Source organism: Anolis sagrei, chromosome 13, assembly GCF_037176765.1.
Source record: "Anolis sagrei isolate rAnoSag1 chromosome 13, rAnoSag1.mat, whole genome shotgun sequence".
NCBI lineage: Eukaryota > Metazoa > Chordata > Lepidosauria > Squamata > Dactyloidae > Anolis > Anolis sagrei.
In genome coordinates this window covers 3375071-3401101 of record NC_090033.1, presented here as the reverse complement: position 1 = coordinate 3401101, position 26031 = coordinate 3375071, and the positions used below count along the sequence as shown (strand labels likewise).

At 44.9% G+C, this 26031-nt stretch overlaps 1 protein-coding gene across 10 annotated transcripts in view; it reads right to left on the bottom strand.

The window, feature by feature from the left end:
- The window catches only part of SAMD11 (sterile alpha motif domain containing 11), a 231996-nt gene that overhangs the window by 199350 nt on the left and 6615 nt on the right, over positions 1-26031 (bottom strand). For 6 of the 10 annotated variants that reach the window (XM_060758988.2, XM_060758987.2, XM_060758989.2 and 3 more), the window contains exon 2: positions 23046-23137. In XM_060758988.2, the coding sequence (XP_060614971.2) occupies positions 23046-23117 (72 nt within the window). In that variant the 5' untranslated portion in view covers positions 23118-23137. Of the gene's footprint in view, positions 1-23045; positions 23138-26031 lie in introns of those variants that run through there. The other 4 variants (XM_060758990.2, XM_067472988.1, XM_067472991.1 and 1 more) reach the window with 3 other exon arrangements.

The window sequence follows — 26031 nt, the reverse complement described above, 5'->3', positions numbered from 1 at the left end:
CCTGCTTCATTTTTGGAGGTTCCACCGAGATTTGATTCAGACGGGCCAGAGTCGGGGGAGACGGATCTTGTTGGCAAGACGATTTTTGATCAGCATCGGGGGCGCGAGAGGCGATTGCCGTTAGCCGAGACAAAGGGGGCCCCCGACTACTAATAACCGGCTGCGACACTCCCCTCTTCTGTCGGTGCTGCTGATCAAGGTAAATCGCAACTCTTCGGGTTCTCAAGAAATCAACTGGGAGTGGAGGAGTGATAAGAAGGATCCAAAAGGAGGAAAGTCCGGGGGACGAAGGTTGTTCCAACGTCTACAGAGACCCGGCAAGTATAAGTGGTCAAGTAAGACACTAGGTAACACACACCAGCGCTGGGGGAAGGGGGACCACTAAGTATCCCGTGGGGTAGTGGGAGGACGGGGCAGACCTTGCAGTTCCTAAAACGTGCCGTCGAGTGTCCGGGCGTCTAGGTCAAGGTTTGCTCCCCACTAGAGGCCATGGGTGGGAGGAACTCAAAGACAGTGTCTCCGCTTCAGTGTATGCTAGACAACTTTGACAAGTTTGTAGCTGCATCGAGTCAGGGAGATCCAGGAGATTTTAAGGACTACAGATTAAGGAATCTGTGCACAGGAGAATGGCCCACCTTTCCTTTTGGGTGGCCTGCAGAGGGGTCGTGGGACCTAAAGAAGATTAGGCAGGTAGAAAAATTTTGTGCTAACCATCATCCGGATCAATATATTTATATTGATGCCTGGGACAACGTGGTGACCCAAAATCCTGATTGGGTCCGAAAGTGTAAAGAAGTACAGTGTATGATGATAAGAAAAAAGGAAAAGAAAGTCAAGGTTAAAGTCCTTGCCCAGGAAGAAGAGCCGGCGGAGGGATGTAGTTACCGGGGGCCGCGATATGCAACTCCCAACGGGCCTCCGCTAGCAGCGGCTCAAGGCGCCCAGGGGCCCATGGATCAGGGACGGACATTACCATTGCCAGTAATTCCCAATGCGCCCCCACTAGCAGCAGTTCAAGGCGCCCAGAGACCAGTTGACCAGGAACGGGCGATAACACCGCCTCCATCATATGACAGCCCAGTGTCCATAGTTCTACAGCCTCCATACAGTGAAACCAATCCCTTCCGAAACCTCCGGGATGAATTAAGGGTTGCGGACACCACCACACAAACGGTGCGACGTCCCGCCCGAGAACCTAGTGATGCAAGCCCAGCCGTTACTAGAAGCAGGCAAGCTGAGCTCTCCCCTGTGGAAGGTCCGGCAGATAGCACAACGGCGAGGGAATTTCCAATAAGGGAAGTTAGTGTATTGGATCAAAATGACCGGCCTTATCAATTATATCAGGTGGTCCCATTTACCAGCAGTGACTTGCTAAATTGGAAGAGTTCTACACCTCCCTACTCCGAGCAACCCCAAGCAATGGCGACTTTACTAGAAACTATTATAGCTACCCATAATCCAACGTGGCGAGATTGCCAACAGCTCCTCCAGGTCCTGTTTACCACAGAGGAGAGAAGGCAAGTGATCAATCAAGCTACGTTACTGGCCCAAAATCAGCCGCCAGCGGGTCAGGATGCGGTTGCTTGGGGGGCAGAGCGCTTCCCCGTTGGAAAGGATCCGGGTTGGAAGGCCAACGTTGCCAACGATAGGACGACCCTAGCGACCTATCAGGGGATCCTGATAGATGCTGTTAAAAGGGGACCACAAAGGCCAGCTAACATCCAAAAGATCCAAGGGGTGAGACAGGAGAAGAGTGAATCTCCCTCAGCATTTTTGGAGAGACTAGAAGAGGCATATAGGAAATACAGCCCATATAATTTAGAAGATGAGAATGGGAGAAGGGCACTGCAGCAGTCTTTCATCAGCCAGGCAGCAGATGACATCCGAAGAAAAATTCAAAAACAACCGGGATTCATAGGGAAAAATATGAATGAACTCCTAGCCATAGCAGAACAGGTGTATATGGCCAGGGATCAGAAAGAGGAAGAGAAGAAGAAGAGAGATCGTAAAGAAGGATATAAAGTATTGTTGACCATGATGGATGGAGAGACAGAAGGATCGAGAGGGAAAGGAAGGGGAAAAGGAGGAGAGCGAAAGAAGCTAGGATGGAATCAATGTGCCCGATGCAAGAAGTATGGGCACTGGAAGGGGGAATGTACAGAGAAGGTGTCTGGAGAGGAAGGAGGCGAAGGACGAGGCAGAGGAAGAGGTAGAGGACGTGGAAGAGGCCGTGGAGGTTATACTCCACACCAGAAGAGGGAAGCAGTAGTGGCTGCAATAGCAGAGGAAGAATGGGAGGATGCGGAGGAAGAGGAATGAACCGACCAGGCTCTCGTTTTGCTGGACCCCGGGGAGCCGATGGTCACTATGGAAGTAGGGGACCAGCAAGTTGACTTTTTAGTGGACACTGGGGCAGAACGATCAGTGGTGAACAAACTTATTGGTCCTACCAGCACAGAAGTCACCAAAGTGGTGGGGCTGTCAGGAAAAATTCAGAAATGCCCTTTTCTACAGGAACGGACATGTAATCTGGCAGGCCATAGTGTGAGTCATAAATTACTATATCACCCTGATTGCCCAGTGTCATTATTAGGAAGAGACATTTTGTCAAAATTAAGAGCACAAATCCAATTTTTAGACGATGGCCAAATGGAATTGACAATACCCATGGAAGAGGAATGGAGGATATACTTAGTACAACAGGAGAAGTCTACCCCGCGGCCAAAAGTTGAATGGCCCTGGGAGCAAACTCCTTTGGTGTGGGCAGAAGACAATCCTCCAGGACTGGCTAAATATGTGCCCCCAGTGGTAGTAGAGGTGAAGAAAGGAGCAGTCCCAGTCAAAAGACCACAGTACCCAGTGAGTCGGGAAGCTTCTGCAGGGATACAAGTTCACATTGACAGGTTGTTAGAACACGGAATTATTGTGCCCTGTAGTTCACCATGGAACACACCTCTGTTACCGATAAAGAAGCCAGGAACTAAGAATGAGTACCGCCCGGTGCAGGATCTTAGGGCAGTCAACCAAGCCACGGTGCTCCTCACCCCAGTAGTACCAAATCCCTACATCATGATGAGCCTAATCCCTTCGTGGACGGCATGGTTTACAGTTTTGGACTTGAAGGATGCGTTCTTTTGCATCAGGTTAGCTCCAGTCTCTCAACCCATCTTTGCTTTCCAATGGAACACCCAGCAAGCGGGCCAAAAGACTCAGTTTATGTGGAGGCGCCTTCCTCAGGGCTGGCAAAATAGCCCGACCATTTTCGGCCAGGCGCTCGCTAAGGACTTAGAGGAGTTCAAGATCCCTGAATCTGAAGGAATCTGGCTCCAATATGTAGATGATTTACTGATAGCTTGCAAGACGCAAGAGGGATGCAGACATTACACCTTGCAGATGTTAGGAACATTGGAGGAAAAAGGCTACAAGGTATCAAAGAAAAAGGCCCAGCTGTGTCAAAAGACTGTAAAATACCTGGGATTTGAAATAACTGAAGGACATAGGTCTTTGGGAACAGAAAGAAAGGAAGTAATTTGTGCAATTCCTACACCGTCTACTAGGAGACAGGTGAGGGAGTTTTTGGGTGCAACAGGATACTGTAGACATTGGATTCCTGGGTACGCTACGTTGGCTAAACCTCTGTACCGAGCTACCCGAGGAAATAGAGAAGACCCTTTTGAATGGACAAAAGAGTGCCAGGAGGCTTTTGAGGCCCTAAAAGAAGCCTTGATGTCATCTCCGGCGCTCGGGCTCCCAGACTTGGAAAAACCGTTCGACTTGTTCGTGTCTGAAAAAGAAGGAGTGGCTATAGGGGTGCTTACCCAGACATTAGGATCATGGCAGAGACCAGTGGCTTATCTGTCAAAACAGTTAGACACGGTAGCACAGGGAATGCCGCCCTGTCTTCGTGCAGTGGCAGCAGCAGTAGATTTGATAAAAGAAGCAAGTAAATTGACCATAGGACAGCCACTGGCCGTCAAAGTACCACACCATGTAAAGGCGCTGTTAGACACCAAGGGACCGCGCTGGCTCACAAATGAGAGACTGACAAAATATGAGGGGGTGTTGTGTGATAACCCGATGGTGACCCTAGAAACTTGTGCCACCTTAAATCCGGCCACCTTGTTGCCTGCCCCAGGAGAGGAAACAGTCCACCAGTGCATTCAGGTGATGGAACAGGTATATTCCAGCCGACCTGACTTAAAGGACGTACCAATGTCCAAGGCAGACATGACCCTGTTCACGGATGGCAGTAGCTTCATGGAGAACGGTGAGAGGCGTGCAGGATATGCGGTGGTACAGGGGGGGGGAGAGATTCTGGAAGCAGAGTCGCTCCCCCCGGGAACCTCCGCTCAACGGGCTGAATTGATAGCCCTCACCAGAGCACTGCAGTTGGCAAAGGGAAAACGGGTCAATGTCTACACGGACTCAAAGTACGCCTTTACTACGCTCCATGCCCATGGAGCTCTGTACAAGGAGCGGGGACTCCTTACGTCGGCTGGAAAGGGCGTTAAAAATGCAGCTGAGATTGTGGCCCTCCTGGAGGCGGTCTGGGACCCGGACAAAGTGGCTGTAATGCATTGCAAAGGACACCAAAGGGGAGAAGACCCAGTGACACAGGGTAATAGACTAGCTGATTTGGCCGCAAGAGAGGCAGCTAAGCACCCCCACAATAAGCAGCACCTGTTGGCTGTGACGGTAATAAGAGATCCCCCGTTAGAAAAGTTTACATACACAAAAGAAGAGGAGAATTGGGCTTTGGGGGAAAAAGGAGAATGGAAGGGAGAGGTCATTGTGATGCCAGATAACCGCGTTTATGTCCCTAAGGATATGGCGTGGCACATAGTCCGACATATGCACTCCAACACACACCTGGGTAAGACAGCCTTAGCTAAGCTGCTAGAACGGCAAATGTACATTGATGGACTCCATAGCCTGACAGCAGCAGCAGCACACCGATGCTGGACATGCGCCAAGAATAATCCTCGAGAAGGACCCTTAAAGCCACCAGGAATTCAACACATAGGCAACGTCCCATTCGAGGCAATTTTGACTGATTTTACTGAGATGCCCCCGCAAAAGGGCTACAAATATTTGCTTGTTTTTGTGGACACCTACACCGGGTGGGTAGAGGCGTACCCAACCCGAACTGAAAAGGCAGTAGAAGTTTCAAGAGCACTTTTGAAGGACATAATCCCCAGATTTGGAATACCATTAGAAATAGGGTCTGATAACGGTCCAGCTTATGTACACAAGGTGATTCAAGGACTGTGTCAAATATTGGGCACAAAATGGAAATTGCATTGCGCTTATAGGCCCCAGTCCTCAGCTAAAGTTGAAAGAATGAATCGGACTCTAAAGACTGCTATGTCAAAAATCTGTCAAGAGACAGGGCTGGGTTGGACTGTAATACTGCCCATGGTACTATTGAGAGTAAGGTGTACCCCTCACAAAAGAACAGGTCTGACCCCCTATGAGAGACTATATGGCAGACCACCATTAAATTTGAGGTCGATACTAGACAAAGTGGGAGACCAACATGTGATTGGAGATAAACAAACCATTCAACAAGTGCAAGCCCTGGCTGGACAGATAAAACAAATTGCACAATATACTTCAGAGTTAAATCCACCCTATCCTACCACACCTTTGCATTGTTTCTCGCCAGGTGACGAGGTGCTTGTGAAAGAGTGGAAGATTGACCCACTAGGACCTAAGTGGAGAGGGCCCTATACTGTGCTGATATCAACCCCTACTGCCATTAAAGTGAAGGAAGTTAAACCTTGGATACATTACACCCGTGCCAAGCTGGCACCCCCCATGTGGGAGATAAAAAAGGCAGATCAGAGTGACCTGAGACTCAGGATCGTCCGGCAACTCCCTGAGGGGTCAACAAGGCCATGAAGCTGACCTCTTCGGGAACAACCGATCGTCGCAGGTCAAGTATGACGCAGTGTGGCCCAACGAAAGCCCTATCTTGGAAGTGGTGGATAGAGATTATAATGGGGAGGAGGGAAAGATGCCCTAGAAAACCAATAGGAGTTCGAACGGTTTTTGGATATGTGATGCTTGTAAACATGATCACTATGATACAGGGAAATTGGCTAAAAGAGCATGCTAGATTCATGTTTGATCAGCATGGAAAAGATGTGGCACTCCTATATGAACATCCAGAAAAAGTAGGTGACTTCTCTTTCCTCCCTACCCTAATAGCTGACCCCCAGGTGGTGCTCGGGGGGTTACAAGGAACTATTCAAAATCCCACCATATTTTCTCAGGTCCCCGATGGATTAAAACACATTAAATTTAGACGAATAAGATATACTGCCACCACGAGAGGAATGTGTTTTTGTTGTGCAAACAAGGGTACATGGAATCAAAAATGGAAAGGCTGGGAGCACAGAAAAGCCTTCCTAACAAGGTTGACAAATTACACTCACTGTCAGGACAAGTTTTATTTGTATGGAACCTATAACTCTACATATGTTAACAAACAAAATCTGGCCGACACGGACTGGAAGGAACTGTACCCTGAGTACCCGCTGTTTGAGTCAAATTACACATCCCTGAGAAATGGAGGCAGTATTTGTTCAGGATGGCATATTAGAGATCCCAATATGTGGTTTTTCTTTGATAAATGGGCAACCAATTTTCATCCAGGAGGAAACCAATGTGTTGGGGTAGGATACCTGACATTCCCTGTACGAGTCCTTAAACACCCTAGGAGGCTTCAGAGATCTTTGAAAGCCATAGCACCCCTAGGACCTGAGTGCTCAGACGAAGTGATTATAGACTCACAACTGTCCGAAACTGGAGGCTCAAGAATAGGAGGAGGATTAATAACAGGGCTCCTAACCCTCGGGTCCTATCCTGGAATAATGGCCCAAGAAAACAGAAAGAGTATCATGGGACTCAAATGTAGATTAGAGAAAAGCATAAATGCCACAGGAAAAATAGTTAGACAATTACAATCAGAAATTGAAGAACTAAGCCAAATGGCAATGCAACACAAGCTAGCCCTAGATTATTTGTTGGCAACAAAGGGAGGATTCTGTTCTATAATAAGGGGCCGGTGCGTGGTCCAATTTCATAATCTGAACCAAACAATTGAAGATGATTTGGAAAAATTGCAAGACTTAATAAATCATAACGTAAAGGAAGATGGATGGCAACCTTTCTCATGGTTAACGTCTTTGCTTCCTTCAGCATCATGGCTTAGAGAAGTAATACTTGTGATTATGCTATGCGGTTTTGTCCTTTTGTTGCTAATGTGCTGTTTTCCAATTTTGCTTCAAGTTTGCCAGAGATATATGCATCAGGCAGCTTCGGTAGAAAAGATAGCTCTCATTAAAAGGCATAATTGGAGAGATCCATAATATCTAACCCTTGCTGATTTGCTCTCGCTTTTGTAAACCGCTTCGCAAAACAAAAACATGTGGGAATAAGGCAGAAAGGTACAGCTATAGAAAAGGTAAAGGTAAAAAGCACAGCTTAGTTTTTACTAAAGCTGCCGAGGTTTGCATGTAGAAAGAGAACGGATGGACTTGACCATATATGGGAGACAAAGACAGACTAAAGATGAGTTTCTTTTTTGTGAAAGGGTGAAAAATCGGTCATGAGACTTGCCAACTTTGCAAAAGGAAATAGCCAAGGCCGAAGTTAGACTTGCCAAGATCAGCAGATGTTTTCAGCTGTCAGCATCTTGAGATGTTTCCAAGAAGGGGCTTGCTTATTGCGAAGCGAAACTTAAAAATATATGAGCTAATTGCTTAATGTTAATTATAATATTGACAGCTTTTTTAACCAATGATTTAATCTTCGGGGCGGCTCTTAAAGCCGAACCCCTTTTGATGTATAAAAGGAACACTACCTTTGATGCTCGGGGGCTTTTCCAGAGACGCCATTTGTTGTGTCGAAAAGCCACTAGCAGCTGCTATAAATAAACTATGATATTCTTGTTGAATCCAGTTGGCTGCCTTTCCTGACTCATCTGCGTCCGCAATTTGAACTAAAACGGAGCATTTTGGCTGAGCCCCTGAGCAATTGCTTGGGGAAAGAAAAAGCCTGCTTCATTTTCTCCCCAAGTGATTTGCACAATTCCATCCAATCCTAGAATCCTAGAGTTGGAAGAGACCTCCTGGGCCATCATCCAGTCCAACCTCGTTCTGCCAAGAAGCAGGAATATTGCATTCAAATCACCCCTGACAGATGGCCATCCAGCCTCTGTTCAAAAGCTTCCAAAGAAGGAGCCTCCACCACACTCCGGGGCAGAGAGTTCCACTGCTGAACGGCTCTCACAGTCAGGAAGTTCTTCCTCATGTTCAGATGGAATCTCCTCTCTTGTAATTTGAAGCTATTGTTCCTTGTCCTAATCTCCAGGGAAGCAGAAAACAAGCTTGCTCCCTCCTCCCCCCTGTGACTTCCTCTCACATATTTATACATGGCTATCATATCCCCTCTCAGCCTTCTCTTCTTCAGGCTAAACATGCCCAGTTCCCTAAGCCGCTCCTCATAGGGCTTGTTCTCCAGACCCTTGTTCTGCTCTCTCCTCCCTGTGGCTTCCTCTCACATATTTATACATGGCCCTTATCATATCCCCTCTCAGCCTTCTCTTCTTCAGGCTAAACATGCCCAGCTCCTTAAGCCGCTCCTCATAGGGCTTGTTCTTCAGACCCTTGATCTGCTCCCTCCTCCCTGTGGCTTCCTCTCACATATTTATACATGGCTATCATATCCCCTCTCAGCCTTCTCTTCTTCAGGCTAAACATGCCCAGCTCCTTAAGCCGCTCCTCATAGGGCTTGCTCTCCAGACCCTTGATCTGCTCCCTCCTCCCTGTGGCTTCCTCTCACATATTTATACATGGCTATCATGTCTCCTCTCAGCCTTCTCTTCTTCAGGCTAAACATGCCCAGCTCCTTAAGCCGCTCCTCATAGGGCTTGCTCTCCAGACCCTTGATCTGCTCCCTCCTCCCTGTGGCTTCCTCTCACATATTTATACATGGCTATCATGTCTCCTCTCAGCCTTCTCTTCTTCAGGCTAAACATGCCCAGTTCCCTAAGCCGCTCCTCATAGGGCTTGTTCTCCAGACCCTTGTTCTGCTCCCTCCTCCCTGTGGCTTCCTCTCACATATTTATACATGGCTCTCATCATATCTCCTCTCAGCCTTCTCTTCTTCAGGCTAAACATGCCCAGCTCCTTAAGCCACTCCTTATAGGGTTTGTTCTCCAGACCCTTGTTCTGCTCCCTCCTCCCTGTGGCTTCCTCTCACATATTTATCCATGGCCCTCATCATATCTCCTCTCAGCCTTCTCTTCTTCAGGCTAAACATGCCCAGCTCCTTAAGCCGCTCCTCATAGGGCTTGTTCTCCAGATCCTTGTTCTGCTCCCTCCTCCCTGTGGCTTCCTCTCACATATTTATACATGGCTATCATATCCCCTCTCAGCCTTCTCTTCTTCAGGCTAAACATGCCCAGCTCCTTAAGCCGCTCCTCATAGGGCTTGTTCTCCAAACCCTTGATCATTTTAGTCGCCCTCCTCTGGACACATTCCAGCTTGTCACAGGCATATGGCAGGATTGGGAGGACAATGGCTTCATAAACAAGCACCTTGGTATCCATACCTTCCCCAGTTCTCATGACTCTAGCGACTGAAATTTAGTATAAATAGGTGACACAACTTATCTTACGAAGCACAATGGCCCTACCATAGTCTCTGCTTGTTTGATAACAAAGGCAGGGTTGCATATACAAACACTGCTGTCTTGTGATCTTCCTTGGAGTTGTGCGGTCACTGACAAGTCTTGGGCCCTGCGGATATTTCTGCATGGGAACTGAACGGTCAGCGTATTGTCAAAGGCTTTCGTGGCCGGAATCACTGGGCTGTTGTAGGTTTTTCGGGCTGTATGGCCATGTTCTAGAAGCATTCTCTCCTGATGTTTTGCCTGCATTTGTGGCAAGTATCCTCAGAAGTTGAAAAAATGCTTGCCGCAGATGCAGCTGAAACGTCAGGAGAGAAAGCTTCTAGAACATGCCCATACAGCCCAAAAAACCGAAAGGTCGCAGGTTTAAATCTGGGGAGCAGGGTGAGCTCCCACTGTTAGCCCCAGATGTTTTCTTGCCAGAGAAAGAAAATATACCACACAGATGTTTTCTTGCCAGGGAAAGAAAATATGCTACACAGATGTTTTTTTGCCAGAGAAAGAAAATATGCCACACAGATGTTTTCTTGCCAGAGAAAGAAAATATGCCACACAGATGTTTCCTTGCCAGAGAAAGACAATATGCCACAAAGATGTTTTCTTGCCAGAGAAAGAAAATACGCCACACAGATGTTTCCTTGCCAGAGAAAGACAATATGGCACACAGATTTTCATTGCCAGAGAAAGAAAATATGCCACACAGATGTTTCCTTGCCAGAGAAAGACAATATGGCACACAGATTTTCATTGCCAGAGAAAGAAAATATGCCACACAGATGTTTTCTTGCCAGAGAAAGAAAATATGCCACAAAGATGTTTTCTTGCCAGGGAAAGAAAATATGCCACACAGATGTTTTCTTGCCAGAGAAAGAAAATATGCCACAAAGATGTTTTCTTCCCAGAGAAAGAAAATATGCCACAAAGATGTTTTCTTGCCAGGGAAAGAAAATATGCCACACAGATGTTTTCTTGCCAGAGAAAGAAAATATGCCACAAAGACGTTTTCTTGCCAGGGAAAGAAAATATGCCACACAGATGTTTTCTTGCCAGGGAAAGAAAATATGCCACACAGATGACTCATGGGAGTTCTGTGTGCCAAGTTTGGTTCAATTCCATTGTTGGTGGAGTTCAGAATGCTCTTTGATTGATCTTTGTGGCATATAACTATAAATCCTTGCAACTACAACTCTCAAATGACAAAATCAATCCCCCCCCCCCCCAACCAGCATTCAAATTTGGGTGTATTGGGTATTTGTGCCAGTGAATGAAAGTACATCCTGCATATCAGATTTCTACATTATGATTCATAGGAGTAGTAACATGACAGTTATGAAGTAGCAACGAAAATAATGTTATGGTTGGGGGTCACCACAACATGAGGCACTGTATTAAGGGGTCGCGGCATTAGGGAGGTTGAGAAACTCTGACCTAAAGCTTCAGAGAGCTTCTGTTCAACCATTTAAAAGCTCCCTGCTTGAGCGGTGATGGCATGATCGTCAGCATAGATGAAACTTTTTGTCACTTCCGGCATTTTTAGGGGTCACCACAACATGAGGAACTGTATTAAGGGGTCGCGGCATTAGGAAGGTTGAGAAACACTGACCTAGAGCTTCAGAGAGCTTCTGTTCAACCATTTCAAAGCTTCCTGCTTGGGTGGTGATGGCATGATCGTCAGCATACATTAAAATCTTTGTCTTTTCTGGCATTTGTAGGGGTCACCACAACATGAGGAACAGTATTAAGGGGTCGCGACATTAGGAAAGTTGAGAAGTACTGACCTGGAGCTTCAGAGAGCTTCTGTTCAACTATTTCAAAGCTTCCTGCTGTATTAAGGAGTTACCATATCATAACAAACTGTTTTAAAGGGTTGCTGCATTCGGATGGTTGAGAAACAATGGGTTAGCTGTATGTTCTGTTGGTCATGGGAGTTCTGTGTGCCAAGTTTGGTTCAATTCCATTGTTGGTGGAGTTCAGAATGCTCTGTGATTGTAGGTGAACTATAAATCCTTGCAACTACAACTCTCAAATGACAAAATCAATCCCTCCCCCAACTCCACCAGTATTCAAATTTGGGTGTATTGGGTATTTGTGCCAGTGAATGAAAGTACATCCTGCATATCAGATGTTTACATTATGATTCATAAGAGTAGTAACATGACAGTTATGAAGTAGCAACGAAAATAATTTTATGGTTGGGGGTCACCACAACATGAGGCACTGTATTAAGGGGTCGCGGCATTAGGAAGGTTGAGAAGCACTGCCCTAGAGGGAAGCTTTAGGATGGCACCACGAATGCAGGGCAATTTACGTTGACCCACCAGGGAAAGGGACAACCCGCCAAGTCCTATTTCTGGCAGAAATGTGCACATACTGGGAAAGAGAGCACAACCCGAGATGGGTTTTGCAGAGCTGGGGCGAAAAGCATCAGCCGCTCAAGGGAAAGGGAACCAGTGCTCTACTGCTGGCCAGGAGGAGGGGAGGAGAGGCCAGGCGGGCACCCAGCCAAGCGGAGCTCCGCTTGGCTGGGTGCCCGCCTGGCCTCTCCTCCCCGGGACCCCCGCCTGCCCCCAGCCTGACCTCTCTGGCGGCCAGCCCTTCCGCCCCATTAGCCAGAGGGAGGGGAGAGGCAAGGAATGCACTCCTCTCTGCCTTCCTCCCTTGCACCCGCATACTTGAGATGCTATTTCGTGCATTTCTTTACCATACCTCCCAGAATCCTCCAAGGGTGTTTTCTTTTTTCTCCCCAGTTCTGGGAAAGGCATCACGCTCCGCACTGTTTTTCCAGTTGACGCTGCCAACAACTCTCCCCACCTCCTGGGAAGGAACTGCAGTCAAAGGGCAGCCAGGGAGGCCAAAAGGCCACCAGGCACCTCGTACAATGCGAGCCTCTATAGGCGTTAAGAGTGCCGTGAGGGCGATTCGAGTGGAATCATGGCACTATGTAATAGGGCTGTCCAAACACGGAAAAATTTGTTTCTAAACTCGATTCGTTTTTGGGGTTTTTTTTGCGTTTCGTTATTTAAAAGAATTCCGAAATTTTCCTTAAAAAAAGTTCGATATTTACGAAATTTTGGAAATCGTAAAACAATTACGAAACAATTACGAATCGATTACGAATCGATTCGGTAATGGCGGCTGCGATCGCGCAATACGCTAAAAAAACTTCTGAAGCTTCCCTCTCCCTCTGTTGTTGACTGTTAGTGTGATAATTATTAGGGCTGGGCGGTTTTGTTTCGTTAATTCGTAATTCGTTAATAATTCGTTAATTTTTTCAATTACAAAACGATAACGAACCATTCTGGAGCAATTATTTAAAAAAACGAATTTTCAAAAACGTTTTGTAAATGCTTCGTATTTCGATATTGTATTCGTTTCGTTATTGTTTTGAGGTTGTTTCGTTATTATTTCCGCATGTCTGGGCCAGTTTTATGGTTTAATTAGTGAAAAAAAATTATAATATCACACCAACAGTCAAGAACAGAGGGAGAGGGAAGCTTCAGAAGTTTTTGGAGGTTTTTTAGCATATTTCGCGGTCGCGTCCGCCATTAACGAATCGATTCGTTATTGTTTCGGAAATCGATTCGTTATTGTTTCGGAAATCGATTCATTAATTTTTTACCATTTACGAAATTTCGTAAATATCGAACTTTTTAAAAGGAAAAATTTGTAATTATTTTAAATATCGAAACAAAAAAAAACCCCAAATACAAATCGATTTTAGAAACAAATTTTTCCGTTGTTACCCAGGCCTAATAATTATATATTTTTTAGGTTCTTGTGGGTTTTTTCGGGCTATAGAGCCATGTTCTAGAGGCATTTCTCCTGACGTTTCGCCTGCATCTATGGCAAGCATCCTCAGCCCGAAAAAACCCACAAGAACCTAGTGATTCCAGCCATGAAAGCCTTCGACAATATATTTTTTTTTCACTGAGAAAACAAACAGCAACCCTAAAACTTGCACCAGACATGCGGAAATAATAACGAAACATTTACGAATCAATAACGAATCAATAACGAATCAATTACGAAACAATTACGAAACAAATTGGAAAAATTCGTTTCGTTTTTTAGTTGCTCCTGAATGGTTCAATATCGCTTCATTATAAAAAAAAATAACGAATTTTTAACGAATTATGAAATTACGAAACGAAATCGCCCAGTATATAACAATAGAAACTATAGAACTTTCCTGGCTTTCAATGGGGGAAATTAACCCTAGGAGTAAAGAATCGTGTTGATTTATTTACAGTGGAAGCCTCTGTGGGAGAAAGGCTTCAGTGTGAGAGAGGCCTCAGTCTGAGAAAACCCTCAGAGTGAGAAAGGCCTCAATGATAGTATCAGCATTTATATTCCGCCCTTCTTCGTGGGGAGAGTTCCTGGCTTTCAATGGGGGAAATTAACCCTAGGATCAAAGAATCGTATTGATCTATTTACAATGGAAGCCTCTGTGGGAGAAAGGCTTCAGTGTGAGAGAGGCCTCAATGTTAGTATTTATTTACAGCATTTATATTCCGCCCTTCTTCGTGGGGAGAGTTCCTGGCTTTTAATAGGGGAAATTAACCCTAGAATCAAAGAATCATATTGATCTATTTACAACGGAAGACTCTGTGGGAGAAAGGCTTCAGTGTGAGAGAGGCCCCAGTCTGAGAGAACCCTCAGAGTGAGAGAGTCCTCAATGTTAATACTTATTTACTTATTTATTTACAGCATTTTTATTCCGCCATTCTTCGTGGGGAAAGTTCCTGGCTTTTAATAGGGGAAATTAACCCTAGGATCAAAGAATCATATTGATTTATTTACAGTGGAAGCCTCTGTGGGAGAAAGGCTTCAGTGTGAGAGAGGCCTCAGTCTGAGAGAACCCTCAGAGTGAGAGAGGCCTTAATGCTTGTATCAGCATTTATATTCTGCCCTTCTTCGTGGGGAGAGTTCCTGGCTTTCAATGGGGGAAATTAACCCTAGGATCAAAGAATCATATTGATTTATTTACAGTGGAAGCCTCTGTGGGAGAAAGGTTTCAGTGTGAGAGACGTTGAATTGGTTGAGATTCAAAGAGATATTCATTGGAAAACTATAGCAAAACCTGCTGCAGTTTTTGGAGTTTATGATGGAAAATATGTGAAAATATGCGAGTCAAGCACGGCATATTGAGTCTTCGTGTCAAGTTTGTTCCAGAAATATCATTGTTTGAGTTCGGAAGTGCTCTCTGGTTGCAGGTGAGCACTGCAACCAGTGCTCTCTGGTTGCAGGTGAACTACAACTCCCAAACTCAAGGTCAATGTCCACCAAGCCCTCCCAGTATTTTCTGTGTGCTGAGTTAGGTTCAGTTCCACCATTGGTGAAGTTCAGAATGATCTTTGATTGTAGGTGAACTATAAATCCCAGCAACAACAACTCCCAAATGACAAAATCAATCCTCCTCCCAACCCCACCAGTATTGAAATATGTTCATATTGGGTATTTGTGCCAAATTTGGTCCATTTTGCATATCAGATATTTACATGACGATTCATAACAATAGCAAAATGAGAGTTATGAAGTAGCAACGAAAATAATGTGATGGTTGGGGGTCACCACAACATGAGGAGCTGGATTACCTCATCAGAGAATTACATCACATCTAATACAGCTTCCAATACATTTTGCATGTGAACCAAAAGCAGCAAAGACAACAAAAGGGACTTGCAAGCCCTCTTTTACTATAAATCCCGACAACTACAATTCCAAAACTGAAGGTCAACGTCCACCAAACCCTTCCAATATTTTCTGTGTGCAAAGTTTGGTTCAATTCCATCGTTGGTGGAGTTCAGAATGCTCTTTGATTGTAGGTGAACTATAAATCCCAGCAACTACAATTCCCAAATGTCAAGCCTCCCAAAAAGATGGTAAAACATCAGTCTGGGCATTCCCTGGGCAATGTCTTTGCAGATGGTCAATTCTCTCACACCAGTTGGGACGCTCTTAAGTAGAGGTCCCACTGTAAACACAAGGAAGGATTTGACCCCACACACTTTATCATCTTGAGAGTTAATCTGGATCAATCCCAGCCAAAAACATGTAAGGAAGGTCTGAAGTTACTCTCCCAATCAGACTGTTTGCACAACTCCCCGGTCCTCCACATCCAAGAAAGGCAGGGGACTCTATTGGCACCAAGGCAGAAACAATCCTCGCATTTTCCAAATGAGGTTTCACAGAGGACCACAAATATCCAGCCGGGAAGCCGCTCCAGGCACAAGATGTGGCCGGGAAGCCGGTTTCCTGCCGCGCCAATCTCCACAGTCAGTCCGCAGCCAGATGCAATTTCCTCTCCAAATCAATTCCGCCCCCGCCGCCGTCCCCGCTCGGCCTTTCTGGGTGGCTGACGCGGTCTCAAACCCTTCGCGGAGGTTGATTAAAGCCCCTGACACCACAAATTTGATTTGGCACAATGATGGCAAGGGGAGGAGGGAAGGGGGAGCAGTGGCAAGAAAGGGAAGGGAATGGAGAGATTCAATTTCATCTTCGCAAGGAGCAGGATTGGGAGAGCTTGCTTCCCTTGCTTCCCTCTCTTGGCCTACACAACAAAGGGGGAAAGGGATAAGCATCAAACACCGCAATGGGTTATTATTTTGAAAAAGGTTTTACTTTTTGATATTACGTTGCCAACAGCCAACCAAAAAAAATTACAAAGCCAGCGGACCTGATGGGATCCCTGCTGAAATTTTTTAAGAGGGTGGACCTGGGCTGACAAAAAAATCAAGTACAAAAAAATCAATTGCATTACGTTGGAAAGAACACTACCAAAGCCTCCTGAATCGCAACTCCAATGTAGCCGAAGAGGTTCTCTCACAAATCCCGCAAGAACAAACCAGGGATAAGATTGCAGCACTGCTTAGTTTGGGAGAAGTCAGCAATGCCATCAGTCAACGAAAAAAATTACAAAGCCAGCGGACCTGATGGGATCCCTATTTAAATTTTTAAAGAGGGTGGATCTTGGCTGACAAAAAATCAAGGACAAAAATCAATTGAACTACGTTGGAAAGAACACTACCATCCTGAATCGCAACTCCAATGTAGCCGAAGAGGTTCTCTCACAAATCCTGCAACAACAAACCAGGGATGAGCTTGCAGCACTGCTTAGTTTGGAAGAAGTAAGCAATGCCATCAGTCAACAACAACAAAAAAATAAATAACAAAGCCAGCAGACCTGATGGGATCCCTGATGAAATTTTTATAAAGAGGGTGGACCTGGGCTGACAAAAAATCAAGTACAAAAAATCAATTGCATTCGTTGGAAACTAGCAAAGCCTCCTGAATCACAACTCCAATGTAGCCGAAGAGGTTCTCTCACAAATCCCGCAACAACAAACCAGGGATGAGCTTGCAGCACTGCTTAGTTTGGAAGAAGTCAGCAATGCCATCAGTCAACAACAACAAAAATAACAAAGCCAGCGGACCTGATGGGATCCCTGATGAAATTTTTAAAGACAGTGGACTTGGGCTGACAAAAAAAATCAAGGACAAAAATCAATTGAACTACGTTGGAAAGAACACTACCAAAGCCTCCTGAATTGCAACTACAATGTAGCCGAAGAGGTTCTCTCACAAATCCCGCAAGAACAAACCAGGGATAAGATTGCAGCACTGCTTAGTTTGGGAGAAGTCAGCAATGCCATCAGTCAATGAAAAAAATTACAAAGCCAGCGGACCTGATGGGATCCCTGATGAAATTTTTAAAGACGGTGAACCTGGGCTGACACTACAACTCCCCAGCTCATTGAAAAAGTGTGGGTGATTAAGAAAATCTCACCAGACTTCAAGTATACCACCATCATTATCTTTTTCAAAAAAGGAGAAAGAAAAGAATGTGGAAACTATCCAAGTATCTCCCTCCTAATCTCTACTGGGGAACTCTGCACAGATATCCTTGCAAAACGCCTTCTACCTCTCTCAGAAGATACCCTCCCAGAATCCCAGGATGGCTTCTGCTCCTCCAGAGGAACAGTGGACATGATCCTGAATGCACAACAGGTCCAAGAAAAATGCAGGGATCAAAATCAACCGCTGTACATGGCATTCATTAACCTCTCGAAAGCATTCGACACAGTGAATCATGCGTTCTCTGGACCACCCTCTAAAATATTGGGTGCCCTAACAAATTTGTGAACATCCTGCGGCTCCTCCACGATGACATAATGGCAACAGTCTTGCCTCCACAAAAGTCAACACTGACACTGAAATACAACACCGCCCGAGCTCTGCGAGTGCAGCATTCTTCCGAATGAGTCGCCTCTGGCTGAGAAAGGCGGTATACAAATGCAGTAAATAAAAATAAAATAAATATGTTTTTCTCCTCTGGAAGGAAAAAACACGCAATGTCATGCAAAAGCTCCCTGTCGAATGACTCAATGACCATGAGCGAGAATCGAAATACAACACCGCCCGAGCTCTGCGAGTGCAGCATTCTTCCGAATGAGTCGCCTCTGGCTGAGAAAGGCAGTATACATTGCAGTAAGTAAACATAAAATATATATATTTTTCTCTTCTGGGAGAAAAAAACACGCAATGTCATGCAAAAGCTCCCTGTTGAATAGCTCAATGACCATGAGCGAGAATCGAAATACATCACCGCCCGAGCTCTGCGAGTGCAGCATTCTTCCGAATGAGAAAGGCGGTTTACAAATGCAGTAAATAAAAATAAAATAAATATGTTTTTCTCCTCTGGAAGGAAAAAACACGCAATGTCATGCAAAAGCTCCCTGTCGAATGACTCAATGACCATGAGCGAGAATCGAAATACAACACCGCCCGAGCTCTGCGAGTGCAGCATTCTTCCGAAAGAGTCACCTCTGGCTGAGAAAGGCAGTATACAAATGCAGTAAATAAAAATAAAATAAATAATTTTTTCTCCTCCAGGAGAAAAAAACATGCAATGTCATGCAAAAGCTCCCCATCGAATGACTCAACGACCATGAGCGAGAATCGAAATACAACACCGCCCGAGCTCTGCGAGTGCAGCATTCTTCCGAATGAGTCACCTCTGGCTGAGAAAGGCAATATACATTGCAGTAAGTAAACATAAAATATATATTTTTTCTCTTCTGGGAGAAAAAAAACACACAATGTCATGCAAACGCTCCCCGTCAAATGACTCAACGACCATGAGCGAGAATCGAAATACAACACCGCCCGAACTCTGCGAGTGCAGCATTCTTCTGAATGAGAAAGGCGGTTTACAAATGCAGTAAATAAAAATAAAATAAATATTTTTTTCTCCTGTGGAAGAAAAAAACACGCAATGTCATGCAAAAGCTCCCTGTCGAATGACTCAACGACCATGAGTGAGAATCGAAATACAACACCGCCCGAGCTCTGCGAGTGCAGCATTCTTCCAAATGAGAAAGGCGGTTTACAAATGCAGTAAATAAAAATAAAATAAATAATTTTTTCTCCTCTGGAAGAAAAAAACACGCAATGTCATGCAAAAGCTCCCCGTCGAATGACTCAACGACCATGAGCGAGAATCGAAATACAACACCGCCCGAGCTCTGCGAGTGCAGCATTCTTCTGAATGAGAAAGGCGGTTTACAAATGCAGTAAATAAAAATAAAATAAATATTTTTTTCTCCTCTGGAAGGAAAAAACACGCAATGTCATGCAAAAACTCCCCATCGAATGACTCAACGACCCTGAGCAAGAATCGAAATACAACACCGCCCGAGCTCTGCGAGTGCAGCATTCTTCCGAATGAGAAAGGCGGTTTACAAATGCAGTAAATAAAAATACGCAATGTCATGCAAACACGCAATGTCATGCAAAAGCTCCCTGTCGAATGATTCAATGACCATGAGCGAGAATCGAAATACAACACCGCCCGAGCTCTGCGAGTGCAGCATTCTTCCGAATGAGCCACCTCTGGCTGAGAAAGGCAGTATACAAATGCAGTAAATAAACATAAAATATATTTTTTTTCTCTTCTGGGAGAAAAAAACACGCAATGTCATGCAAAAGCTCCCCGTCGAAAGACTCAACGATCACGAGCGAGAATCGAAATCCGACACACTCCACAACGCCACACTCCTGTACTCTGCATTAATGGGCGTGGAATGAACCAATTCTCGTTCCGTATTCACCATCGCCACTGTAAATCCATTTCTCAAGCCTAGCTGTGTGATTTGGAAAAAACTAAAAAGGGGGTGGAAGGGAGCAAGCAAACCACGTTTCTCTTCCAATACAGAGGACGAGACATACCACGCTGGGCTCTACCGAACGACAACAAATAGGAGTACGTTCCAGAATTTTTCAAAAACACGAGATCGGATTTAAGACTTGCGTTGCACTGAATCTTAGAAAACATATGTTGTTTACAGGGGATGAGAAGCGAGTTAGGCTTGTGCTCTCTTTCACATTAAGACTCTCGTTGTCAATTGTTTCCATCTCTGAGCAAACAATTCAAAACAATCTGTTTTGCATCGCATTATCATATTTGGATCTACAGTCCTCTTACACACGTTTGAATGAAGAACGAAAGGGATAAGGAAGGGGCCTGAGGATGTTAGGAATTTATTTATTTACGAGGGTTGAATAAAAAGTAACTTCGTAACTCCTCAACAGATGGTAATACTGGTATGTGTTGGGTACTGGCTTGTTCAGTAGACTCTCCTCTACAGTACCATTTTGGCACGAAGCCTTAGTATTGAATGGTTGTGTTGTTAAAGTGAAAAGTAATGCCTCCACCTTGGTAACTCCTCAACAGATGGCAGTACTGGTATGCGGCAGGTACTGCCTTGTTCAGTTGACTCTCCTCTACAGTACCATTTTGGTGCGAAGCCTTAGCATTGAACAGCTGTGTTGTTAAAGTGAAAAGTAATACCTCCACCTTGGTAACTCCTCAACAGATGGCAGTACTGGTATGTGGCAGGTACTGCCTTGTTCAGTAGACTCTCCTCTACAGATCCATTTTGGTGCAAAGCCTTAGCATTAAACAGTTGTGTTGTTAAAGTGAAAAGTAACGCCTCCACCTTTGTAACTCAATAGGATGGCAGTACTGGTATGTGGCAAGTACTGGCTTGTTCAGTAGACTCCCCTCTACAGTTCCATTTTGGTGGGAAGCCTTAGGATTGAACAGTTGTGTTGTTAACGTGTGAAGTATGGAACCCTGCACAGACGGTCGGTCAATGCGACTTAAGCAACGTGTACTCATTGAATTCTTGACAGCAGAAGGTGTCACCTCAACATCTTTAAAACTACTTGCCCAATGACACACAGTACTCACATCAACACAATCACCACAAACAGCTTGCATTCTCTGATGCATCTCGTTTGGGGCGACACCTTCTGCTGTCAAGAATTCAATGACTGCACGCTGCTTAAGTCGCATTGACTGACCGTCTGTGCAGGGTTCCATATTTCGCACTTTAACAATACAACCGTTCAATGCTAAGCCTTCCCACCAAAATGGAACTGTAGAGGAGAGTCTACTGAACAAGCCAGTACCTGCCGCATACCAGTACTGCCATCTGTTGAGGAGTTACGAAGGTGGAGGCATTACTTTTCACTTTAACAACACAACCATTCAATGCTAAGGCTTCCCACCAAAATGGAACTATAGAGGAGAGTCTACTGAACAAGCCAGTACCTGCCGCATACCAGTACTGCCATCTATTGAGGTGTTACAAAGGTGGAGGCCTTACTTTTTCTGCTAAGGCTTCCTGCCAAAATTGAACTGTAGAGGAGAGTCTACTGAACAAGCCAGTACCTGCCGCATACTAGTACTGCCATCTGTTGAGGAGTTACAAAGGTGGAGGCATTACTTTTCACTTTAACAACACAACCGTTCAATGCTAAGGCTCTCCGCCAAAATGGAACTGTAGAGGAGGGTCTACTGAACAAGCCAGTACCTTCCACATACCAGTACTGCCATCTGTTGAGGAGTTACGAAGGTGGAGGCATTACTTTTCACTTTAACAACACAACCATTCAATGCCAAGGCTTCCCACCAAAATGGAACTATAGAGGAGAGTCTACTGAACAAGCCAGTACCTGCCGCATACTAGTACTGCCATCTGTTGAGGAGTTACAAAGGTGGAAGCATTACTTTTTCTGCTAAGGCTTCTTGCAAAATGGAACTGTAGAAGAGAGTCTACTGAACAAGCCAGTACCTGCCGCGTACCAGTACTGCCATCTGTTGAGGAGTTACAAAGGTTACTTTTCATTTCACCCTCGTATTTATTTATTTAGGACATTTATATCCCATCCTATCTCAACTTCCACAGAGGGACTCAGGATGACTAACAACAAAAAACATAGGTATACATATCAAGTAAAAAACAGCATAAAACATTATAAAAACATTAAAACAACTGCCAATTTATGTTGTCGTCCTAAAAACAGTCCATCAGAGTTCATTAAAACCATAGCTTTGCCATCAAGTCAAATTAACCTGCAAAGGCCTAATCCCAGTGCCAAGATTTCACTTTTTTCCGGAATTTCAGGAGGGAAGGAATGGATCTGATTTCACTTGGGAAGGAATTCCATAGCCAAGGTGCCACCCCAGAGAAGGCCCTGTCTCTTGTCCCCACCAACCGTGATTGCGATGGTGGGGGGACAGCGAGCAGGACCTCCCTGGACATTCTTAAGGTCCTAGGTGGTTCGTAATTGTGGGAGTTGAAGTCCAAAACACTTCGAGGGGGAAAGATTGCACACACCTGCTATAAGGTGCATGCAATCTTCAACTCCCTTAATGTTTGGACTGAAACCCAGAATGGACTACCCATTCCATCAACATGGAAGCCACCATTTGTGGAATGCTGGGTTGTACTTTCTGAGCCCGACCTCATTGTATACAGTAGAGTCTCACTTATCCGACATAAACGGGGCAGCGGAATGTCGAATAAACGAAAATGTCAGATAATATGGAGTCTCAAAGCGTTACCCATCCGACGTAACACTAGACACTTAGAATACTAACAACGGGGACTCAATGAGTTAAAGCAAGGCGATGCCCCGGGACTAGAGGGCCCAGATGGAAGTGGAAGAGGAGTGTGGAAATCACAGAGGGATTTACCTCCTTTCCTCTCTCCTCTTCCTCCTTATTGGGAATGGAGAGAGAGTTGGGGAGCGCTCCTTTAATTGAACGGGAAATGCTGGAGGAAAAGAGGAGCGTTGGATAAGATGGAATGTCGGATAAGCAAAGGTCGGATAAGCGAGACTCTACTGTATCTTCCGCCCAAGAACCCCTCCGGTCTATAGTTCTCGGACACCCTTTGAGCCTAAGCACATCCACACACATATATCACAACCCAAAGCATAACCCTGGGGCGGAACAGAGACAACGGTTGTGGGTTTCACCCCGGTTTGAGCGATCATCTTACCACTGGAGACGAAATTCGACACCCAGGGCAATCACAGATTGGAGGATGTACCTGTAAGATGCCTTTGGACATAAGCGTCTTCAGACTTTTCCCTGGAGAAAGAGACACAAACAAAAACGGAGGGGAAACGGGTGAGTCTGGGCTAAAGAGTGAGATACGTCAAGCAAACCGGACCCTACCAGTGGAGAAAGTTTGTGGCTCACGATTCACAGAGCTTTCTGACCCAAAGAAAAAGCCACAGAAGGAGATCACCATTAGACCCCCCACCCACTCGCCCCAAAAAAGCCCAAAAGCAAAGAATAAAGAAGTAATAATAACACTTTATTTATATTCTGCCCTATCTTCCCAAGGGGACTCAGGACGGATACAGTACACATACACAGCATACATTCAATGCCATTTGGACAGACAGGGCAGAAACAGACAGAAAGGAGGTACGTTGTGTTGTGTCGACATCCAGATTTTTGGCTCCCACCTTCTCCCGCCTTTCCCGGAAACAGACAGAAAGGAGGTATGTTGTGTTGTGTCGACATCCAGCTTTTTGGCTCCCACCTTCTCCCGCCTTCCTCGGAAACAGACAGAAAGGAGGTATGTTGTGTTGTGTCAACATCCAGCTTTTTGGCTCCCTCCTTCTCCCGCCTTCCCGGAAACAGACAGAAAGGAGGTATGTTGTGTTGTGTTGACATCCAGCTTTTTGGGTCCCACCTTCTCCCGCCTTCCCCGGAAACAGACAGAAAGGAGGTACGTTGTGTTGTGTCGACATCCAGCTTTTTGGCTCCCACCTTCTCCCGCCTTCCCCGGAAACAGACAGAAAGGAGGTATGTTGTGTTGTGTCGACATCCAGCTTTTTGGCTCCCACCTTCTCCCGCCTTCCTCGGAAACAGACAGAAAGGAGGTATGTTGTGTTGTGTCGACATCCAGCTTTTTGGCTCCCCTCCTTCTCCTGCCTTCCCCATTTGCAGCAAAGCTCCAAGAGGAGGTCATTTCTTAATTATTATTATTATTATTATTACTACTACTACTACTACTACTACTATTATTATTATTAGAGTTGTAGAATCATAGAGGTGGAAGAGACCACATGGGCCTTCTAGTCCAAACAGGACTAGTCATAGCTGTCAAAACAAAAACAAACAGACCTGCAATTCTAAGGCGTACCCCTATATATATATATATATATATATGTGTGTGTGTGTGTGTGTGTGTGTGTGTGTGCATGTGTATGTGTATATGCATATATATATATATATATATATATACACACACACACACACACACACACATATATATACAACAGAGATATACATACATATATATATATAAAGGTAAAAGGTTTCCCCTTGACATTAAGTCCAGTCAGGTCCGATTCTAAGGAGTGGTGCTCATCTCCGTCTCTAGGCCGAAGAGCCGGCATTGTCCGTAGACACACTCCAAGGTCATGTGGCCAGCATAACTGCATGGAGTTCCATTACCTTCTCGCAGAAGCAGTACCTATTGATCTACTCACACTTGCATGTTGGCAGAAGCTGGGGCTAACAGTAGGAGCTCACCCCACTCCCCGCATTCCAACGACCGACCTTTTGGTCAGCAAGTGCTGCAGCTCAGCAGTTTAACCCAGTAGTACCACCAGGTACTCCCCTCCCCCCCCCTCCCTCTCTCTATATAATAACACACACATACATATACATACATAAAGTATAGGTAAAGGTTTCCCCTTGTCATTAAGTCTATCCGTGTCCGACTCTGGGAGTGGTGCTATATGTACATATACAAATACATATACACATACACATATATAGTCCCATTCCACTTTGAGTCCCATTCGTGGGAGAAAGAGTGAGATAAAAGTAAATAATAATAATAAATAATAATAATATATGTTACAGGCACCTTGGACTTGATAGAACGTGAAGCGGAGGCCAACCAAACTTCAATATTAGTGCGAGCCATGGTTAGAGGTGGTTAGAAATATTATTATTATTATTATTATTATTATTATTATTATTATAGACTTAATGACAAGGGGAAACCTTTACCTATACTTTATGTATGTGTGTGTGTGTGTGTGTATACAGGGGCGGCTCAACCATTACGCAAGGTAAGCATTCGCAGTAATAGTCAATTTTTGCCCAGGGGCGCTCTTGGGGGAAAATAGACCTTGACATATGAGAGTTGTAGTTACGGGGATGTATAGTTCACCTACAATCAAAGAGCATTCTGAACTCCACCAATGATGGAATTGTAACCAAATATGGCACACAGAACTCCCACAAGGAACAGAAAATATATATCCGTGTCTGTGGTTGGGGGGAGGGGTAGTGCAACGCCAAAATACTGTTTGCTTACCGTTGAAAATTACCAATGTGTATATATAGATTTATGTATTTATGTGAGTGTATACATGTATATATGTATATGTGTGTGTGTGTGTGTGTGTGTATAGATATATATATATATATATTATATATATATATACACATATACATACATACACACAGACACACACATACACTACACACACACACACACACAACACACTACACACACACACACACATATATGGAGCTCCTGGTGGACACTATGGGTTAAACTGATACACAAGATTGGTACCCCGCAAAGAAAACCAATATTCTAGATTTGGTATTGGATCACACATCGGACACTTCCCAAGTTTGCCCATGTGATGTATCGGGTGAAAATAATGCGTGCAGAGCCTTTCGCAGCTGACAGGTGGTGATTCAATTGTTTTTAAGTGCAGGCCAGGGTCTTTAGGCACTGAGCCCAGTGTGCCAATCGTCACTGGAACCACCTTTGGATGGAAATCCTACTATTATTATTATTATTATTATTATTATTATTATTATTAATAATAATAATAATAATAATAATATATGGAGTGTACCCTCTCCCCGAAAGCACCCCTGGGCAGAGCATAAGGAAAGGGAAGCCAAGCTCAATCCAAGACCTCTCGCTGCTGCCCACTCCA